The sequence below is a fragment of the Mixophyes fleayi genome, chromosome 10, assembly GCF_038048845.1.
Source record: "Mixophyes fleayi isolate aMixFle1 chromosome 10, aMixFle1.hap1, whole genome shotgun sequence".
NCBI classification, from domain to species: Eukaryota; Metazoa; Chordata; class Amphibia; order Anura; family Limnodynastidae; genus Mixophyes; species Mixophyes fleayi.
The window spans coordinates 92,705,712-92,714,069 of record NC_134411.1 but is presented as its reverse complement, the minus strand read 5'-3'; the positions used below and the strand labels follow the sequence as shown (position 1 = coordinate 92,714,069).

The window sequence follows — 8,358 nt, the reverse complement described above, 5'->3', positions numbered from 1 at the left end:
TTCCTCTGGAATGATGTGTGAAAGCCATACCAATTAAATCCAGCTTCAAGCGGAGCGCGCAGAACCTGTAACACAATTTCCACATTCAAGGAAATCGCGGAAAAGGATTTATCTCCGTTCTGTCAGGGTCATAAAGTACTGAATTGCTAAGCAGCTCATTAGAATGAAGCTGTAACGTGTTAAATAGCTGGAGTGTGCAATAAACAATAGTAAAATTACACTTTTAGCTGAGACTTTGCATCTTTTGGCCATACACAATTTTACAAATAAATTTGAAACTCTTCCACCCAGGGAAGAATTATAGCTGAATTTAGGGTCCCCAGTATTTGTGGCACTTCCAGAAATGTGTTGCGGGTAATATATTCACAACACCAAGGACGGCATCAACTGTAAATATGGCTCTGGATAGGCAACGCTTTTTATGGGGGTCATGCCCAAAACTGGACATATCCTTTAAAGGTGTAGGTGACTTATTTCCCAGTCAAAATAATTTAGGTAAACCTAAGTTTTTGTGTAAAGCAGAATAGTAAAACAGGGGTATTAAAGTAAAATGAACGTTGGCTCATTATTAATACAGCTTTACCCGGCTCTCTCACCTCATTAGTAGGGCCCTTCCTCTGTGTCGGTGGTGCCAGTGTAGAGACTGGTATGCGATGTGCCACCCACCCCCTGTGTATTCATGTGTTTCATTTAAAAGTACCAGGGGTAAATGTATGAAAGTCTGGATTTGTCCAATCGCCAATTGTCGACGACTTTTCTGGCTATATCTAAAACGGAAATTTAATTAAAAGCAAACCCAGCCAACCCTGGTGATGCGTCTCTATCTGCATAAGGAGGCTCCCAGGCTGCTCTGCTGAGTATGTGCCGGGGAAGTCACATACACAGTGAAGGATACAGTGAACCATACCTCCCAACTGTCCCTATTTTAGCAAGACAGTCTGGCTTTAAGGGGACTGTCCAGCGGGTTGACCCGTTTGTCCTGACTCAAAGGTGAGAGGTATGTGTCTGCTCACTATGACGAGTGGATGCGGTACACACCAGAGCCAGGTGCCTGCTGTGTGCATGGCTTCAAGAGTGGTTATAGGGGAGGGGATCAGGGTGGCCTAGTGCAGGCCTGCTCAACCTGCGCCTCTCGAGTTGTTGTGAAACTACAAGCCCCAGCATGCTTTGCCAGCCGATAACTGGCACGGCATGCTGGGACTTGTAGTTTCACTACACCTCAGAAAGCCACAGGTTGGCCAGGCATGGCCTGCTTTAGCGTTTCTAGACACACCTCTAATATGAAATGGCCACACCCCTTTTGCAGGAGGCGTGACCGTATCCTGATTTGAAAATGTCAATTTTTTTGGGGTTTGGGCCCCTGGGACAAGCCATACCAACATCTAATTTAAATTATGTTCAATGCAGCAAGTACAAAGAGGAGAGGCTTGGGTTACATAAACCGGTGTCTGAAGGGTAGTATGAGAAAATAACTTTGTACTGCAAGTGGTTCTAGGTAATTATTATTATGATTTTTTTTAAAAAAACTGTATGACTTGTTCACATTAATAAATATAAAAAAAACCACCCGAAGTTATAGCCAAGTAGGTAAAAGTCCAGAGTTCCTTTATTTGAGCATTTCACAAATAAATTACAAGTTTCTTTGCAACCACATCATCAAATCAAAATGCTTATTTACACCTCAGGAACAGCAAGCAGTCCAGCAACTAGGGCCTGAAAACAGTGTCTAAAATCACATGTGCTCTGGAAAAATAATCCAGTTTAATGACCGTTATAATTGCACTGATATTGGAAAAATAAAACCATCGGCAAAAAGGAAGAGAATTTACAGCGTTGTTCTGTTACATCTGGTTAAAACAAAAATGTAATATACACATCCCTATTTTCAACACAGTGTAATGTTAATGGCATGTGTGATTTAATCTCCCGTTCAAGTGGAGGTGGTTACTTTTGTAAACTGGATCGATATTGGTGAAAATGCAGCCTTATGACTTCACTAGGAGCAAGTGACCTCAGTGAGACATAAGGCACACAATGCCTCATTGATGCCATTAGTTCCTAGTAAATTCATAGGCTGAATATTGGTTCGGCTTACAAAGTGACTAGTCCACATAACGGTGATAGTCAGTTCAGTGCTCGCCGCTTGTAGACATTAAACGGGTTATTGAATATTGTACTTGTACAAGTTGCGTTCACCCTGTCAGCCGGCAATGCCATATTTCAAGAGAAGATGCGATTGTTTGAGGTCTGTCCCCTGCCTCTCTGTGGATCAGGTTTGCACAGATGTTAGGCGGTCTTTGCACAGCTTTCAGGGTTAGGAAGAAAGTATGATTTCGTACAGCTGATAAGGTGATTTAATGAGGTCTTAAATATTAATTGCATGACGCAGCAGACCTGTTACCGTACGTGGGGGAATAAGGGATATTACCTCCTCTAGCTTCTTCTCCAGAAATAAGTGTTAGTTGTGGAGATCTAATATACTAGAATATCATTCTACCCTTCCCGGTCACCAAGGCAATTTCCTGACACAAACTTTAAGACCGTTATTAAAACCAGAGCTGAGGTAAGTCTACAAAACACAAGTAAATTGCAGTCTACAGCAACCAATAAGATGGCTGCTTTCATCTTATAAATTGTACTAGAAGAATGACGGGCTCTGATTGGCTGCGCTTGGTTATAGCGCCTTTGGATAGTTACTCTATATGAACTCCAGTTTTCACAACGGTCATTCTCTATACTTCATTTGTTTAGTATAAACAAAGGGATACTAAGCCAAACATGTCCTTGCATAAAAAGCTAATAACATTCACTATACAGACTGTGAGATGCTTGGCATTTTATTTACATGTGCTGTGTAGCTGAGTGCAAGCTTTTGCTCTATGTTATCAGCCATTTATTGCATAATGTGGCTAAAAGAGGCTGTTATGCATGTATGGCCCTCCAGGGGGCGCAGGTGAAGGCTCAGCGGACTCCTGGCCCACCGCTGATGTAGACTCTTAATTGAATTGCAATATTTAAATGGGCAGGAAGCTTGGCAGCAGGTCGTACGTGGCCGAAACTGGGGACACGAGTGCGTGTTCGCGATCAGATGACCCTCACCTGCCGCCGAGCCTCTGGCCAATCACGTTAAATTATGCAGATTGGCTGGGGTATATTTAAGGGCTCGTTGTTGGGTTTTTTACCTCATCGGGTAGAAATAAAACCTCTGGTTCAGTCTTACCAAGTATAGGTTGTCATGATCATATGTGATACTTGTCATTTTTTATGACAGTTTAATATCAGATGTGAGACGCTACACTCGAAATTTACTAGTGTCATTCAAGATGTTGAAAACGTGATTATAGCTTTAGATGGATAACAATCAGATCCCACCCACTGCCATAATATGTATATAAACTACAAAAACACCCTAGGATCTGTCTGTCTGGTGAAATCCTTTGCACGAGTCACCCTTTAATGACAATACAAGTCCTGAATTACTGAACAAAAAAATTAAATTGATCTATCTCGCCTTTTGTCCCATGGAAAAGGAGACCATTAAATTGGCTGTTAGCTATGCGTTACAGCATTTTATTTCATAACGTTGTCCTGTATATAACTCTCCTGTGTCTGCAGACATTGCTTACATGTCAATGTAACAAAACAATAGGTGTGAGGGATCCGGGAACAATTCCGGAGTCTCCTGTAAATTCCTAGAGAGTACGGCTCTATCCGCCACATGATCTGGGACAACATTTAAGAATCGGATTGCTTTGCATTTTATGTCATTTTACATGGGGGATATAGTGTATGGCACAAATTTCAGACCATCAGTAAAAGAACTCCCAACATATAGCCGATTTCCTTTTCAGTTCCTAATTAATAATTAGTACCTAGAATTCCTATGTCCTATGATTTATTACCCGTACACATTTATACTTCAAGAACGCTAATTAGGACACATAGCTTTCTTATTGTGCCCACTCTATGTATTGAAAAAGTTACAATCATTCCAAGCATTTTGTGCCCAGTGTCTTTAATATCAGACATAGGATCTACTCCTAATTACATTAGAAATATCTAAAAAAAAATAAAAATAAAAAAAAGTTTTGGAACATTTCAATAAGACGAGGCTATTGTACAGCTTAATCTAAATCACCAAAACACGTTGTCAAAAATCGGTGTAGCACTATTACATAACTGTGTTTCTGAATGTAAGGTAACTACAGAAAAAAATGGTACTAATACTACACTGTATAATCTTGCAGGAAACATATAACCAAACTGAAAAATACAGTAGAGATGCTTATTAAAGAACTATGTGCATCTGTAAATTTAGCTGCTTAAGAAAAATCATGTTTTTCTGATAACTAAATTCTCCCATCATTGCCATTTGACAGACCTTTCTAGCAGAAACAGAATTTAATACTTTAATAAAATAACACCCATAGCAACCAATCAGATTAAAGCTTCATTAGTCTGGCTGTACTATGCTGCTAGAAGCTGCTATCTGATTGGTTGCCATGGGTTACAGAACATTGTTGTTGTTTTTACACCATGTCATTAAATAAGTCTCTTTTATTGTGTATGTATGAACCCTAGTTACTGTTGGGATTGGTAAAAGCCCACTGTCCATCACAAGTAGAACACTTTATAAAAATTTGGTGTGAGCTTTAATGGTGTCATTTACAGGTCGTGAAATGATAGATTAATCTCATTTGTTCTTTGCATCTGACAGGCTCACATAAAACTTTAATGACGCACACTTTCCAAAGGCTGCTAAAAATAAAATAATCCTTTTTATTCACCCCCCTCCCCCACGTATAGATTTCTATAGATATACGCCAAGGGCTGATGTGCTTTATTTGTTATGGTTAAGCACAAAATAGGAAGAAAAAAAACGAAATACATTTTTTTTTTTTTAAAAAAAAAAAAGACTAATGTTTGAAGTTAATGATAGAAAACTCCCCCGTGGAGACACAAAAGAACTAAACATTCTGCAAATTAACTTGTGAGGAAATTAAATCTCACAATGTTTTTTTTTTTTTTTTTCTTTGCCCCAGTACATTATAATATAAACATGTTCCGTTTAGAACATGTATAATTTGCATAGCTGGGAACTTCTAACATGGAGATTCAGCAATAAATTAACCTGTTTGGTTGTGGACGGGGGACCCAACAGGCCGCATTCCCTGGATAACTTGCTGCTGTCCTCCATTACATCAATTCCCAGCTCTAAATATTTTAGCTTGCAGAAATCCTCTTCTGATTTGTAAAAATAAAAACATGTTTTTCATAATATTAAAGAGAACCTGTCACCAATCTTTTAATTTGCTTATTACATAGTCCCTTATATATTATATTTAAGAAAAAAAACTGGGATATCCTCTGTGACCCCATTCACCTGTGCAAGAGCAATTAATACAGAGGGCTCCTAATGTGATATGGTCTAGCCGGGCTCTTAATGTGATAGGGTCTATCCTGGGCCCAGGAGAGAGCATATAATGTATGTATGTATGTATGTATGTATGCCAACAGCCTGATACGGTTTCCGAGTGTTGCTATATTATATTGCCCCCCCCCCATTGTTTTCCTTCCTAATTACATTCTGCTAAGGGCACTATGTAATAAACAAAAAGTAGAACTTGATGACACAGTCTCTTTTAAGGGGTAGATTTATCAAACCTTCTAAGAAAGAAGATTGGTTGTCCATAGCAACCAATCAGATTCTAACTTTTATTTATCTGGTACATTCTAGAACATGAGCTAGAATCTGATTGGTTGTTATATGCAACACCTCCACTTTTCCTTTTTTAGAATGTTTTGATAACCCCCCTTTAAGCTTGCTATTATAAAATATTTATTCTGATTGACTCTGTATAATATCTATATTACAACACGTTCTATTTAATGGGTGACAGCTTGATTCAGCAAACTGCATTTTTTAGACTCTACGATCACTATAGTTTGCGATAAGATTGCATATTATAACACCGTCTAATTCACAAGGGTGCATTGACCACTCTACAATAATACTTTGCAGACCCCAAAGCACCTAAACAACTTCATATTATCCAAGGCTATGTTGCACTTGGCGGACATTAATACCCTTATAGAGAAACGAGGGGGTCAGAGTGCATGTAATGTATAGGTGCAGGCTTTGCAAAGTAGAACAAGCTCCTGGTTTGCTGAGTAACTGATAACATGATCCTCCGAAAAGGATGGGGTTAAGATACTCTAATTATTTCTGACAGGCTTACAATGTGTTTAAGTGGCATCTTATTACATTTTATTTGCACCGTGGATGTATCCGTAATGTGTTATTTCGGCATCCCAGCTCTGCAGTGCTTGTCAAATACTGATTGGTAATCTTATTAACATGAAGCCATTAAGAAATCCTTCCTGTATTTCTCTAAAGTGTTTTGGTTCAATGCACACAACATGCTCCCTTGAAACGCGTCGCTCGCAGCCACGAGGCACGTCTGGACATAGGGCGGTGGTCTTGGATCTGTATTAAAATGAAGCACACGTACGCACACATCTGACAGACTGTTTTTAGGTTCGGTAATCAGTACAATAGAGTACAAACAAACTGTGTATGTGATCATTGTGTTCAGCCTTGAGCAGGACAAGTTCAAATAAATGTTCTAGGTTGTCTTTCAGACACAATTCTTGTAGCGCTGGCATCTCCAGCAGGGATCCATTAATACAAAGAACGCAGAATCGGAGGCTGTCAAGGACTGTTGTACCGTTTTATAGACTAATTGAGGTTGCAAATTAAACAGAGTCTGGAGCAATTGCGGCCTGGTCTTGAAGTAACTGTACACTGCAATCTTCAGATAAACATTTTTATTTTCCCCCCACTCATCCGGTTGCCATGGCAATGTGGTAGCCGACGTAGAAAGTTCCCGGTGCTCACAGACCTAAATGAAACAAAAATACTCGTTAGTAAAGATAAAAATACTGTTATGCAAGTGAAGATTTCATATGTAACTAAGACATTTATCACTGCAAGGCAGGGGCAGAGCTATAGCCATCACAGGGGCTGCGACTGCCATGAGGCTGTAAGATGAGGAGGGGCACTGTGGGAATGTAAATGTATCGCTGGGGCCCCTAACCTTTGCTATGAGGCCGGGAGATTTCCCGTTCTGCCCGTGCCACAAGGTGTGTGATTTGTCCAGGCTGGTAATAGAATCCTGGCTGCTGTGAAAAGGACGAGGTTACTCTGTGGGCTTTGGAGGTTTTTAATGTGGGGAAGAATATTGACCTCTTGATTGATCCTAGATTTCTACCATATGTCTTAATATGGCCTTGGGAGCAGTGTTCCCTCTAAGGTAAGGTTATCAAACGTTACTGTTTGGAGGGAAACCTCAGTCCCTGGAGATGGCAATGTCTTTGTAGTCCCACCTTCTGGCCTCTGGGAATGGATCGGACTAGTAACAGTGAGGTAACTGCCACACTAACTCTTCAGCTATACTGTGCAGGGACCATTCATAGCTATTAGTGATTACCCTGTGGCAGCATATCCTAATATTTGCCTACTTTTTGTAAAGAGGTTGAAGGAAGGCTGGATGGCGCTATTTACACCATCAGGCCTCACAAGGCACATTCTGATGGCATGCCTTGGGATGCCTGATGCTTCCGGAGGGGAGGTCCAAAGAGCAAGTGCGCCAATCCCCCCCAACACCTACCCTTTAGAACTAAGGGCAAGTGTGGAGGGGGATCATCAGACCACCCACAGCACGTCATTAGAACATGACCTTGCGAGGCTTGATGGTGTAAGTAGCGTCACCTGCCGGACCTCTGTACAAGCAGGCAGAGGTGGGATCCAAGAGGGTGACCTTCCAGTAGTCCCGGAGCTCTCACTGACATTCTGGGAGAGTAGGCAAGTATGCTTATACTGCCAGTGTCACCAGGTCATTTGCCTGCTGATCTTGGAGAAGGTGGAGTAGCATGGTGGGGCAGGGAGAATCTCTGAGCAATTGGAAGGGTGGTATCTCTACAAAATGTGAAAACATGGCTGGCATTTTGGAGGTGGGTCCCTGTACAGTACACAGTTAGCAACTTGGGAGGAAGGAGAGTGTGATCATCTATCAATATATGGTTTGTTATCTGGGGAGTAGTCTTTGCGCAGTATATGGCAATTGAAGCGTAATATAATTGGCAATGAGGTTTATATGTCCATAAGGTGTTTGGTAATAAAGTTTACGTTTGCTTTGCCATTCTGCAATGTATTTGTACATTAACATTTCCAGGAATTTACACTAGGAATAGGCCTAGAATTATGACTATCAATTAATTCTGCTGTCACTTGTCTCTAGCCTACAAATATATCTAAGTATTCACATTTAATCTGCAATAAGTACATTTCTGTTCGCT

General features: G+C 40.5%; 1 protein-coding gene across 3 annotated transcripts in view; it reads right to left on the bottom strand.

The window, feature by feature from the left end:
- Positions 1-1,584: 1,584 nt before the first annotated feature.
- The window catches only part of CDH13 (cadherin 13), a 651,169-nt gene continuing 644,395 nt past the window's right edge, over positions 1,585-8,358 (bottom strand). For all 3 annotated transcript variants that reach the window (XM_075189159.1, XM_075189158.1, XM_075189161.1), the window contains one exon: positions 1,585-6,902. In XM_075189159.1, the coding sequence (XP_075045260.1) occupies positions 6,895-6,902 (8 nt within the window). In that variant the 3' untranslated portion in view covers positions 1,585-6,894. The remainder of the gene's footprint in view (positions 6,903-8,358) is intronic.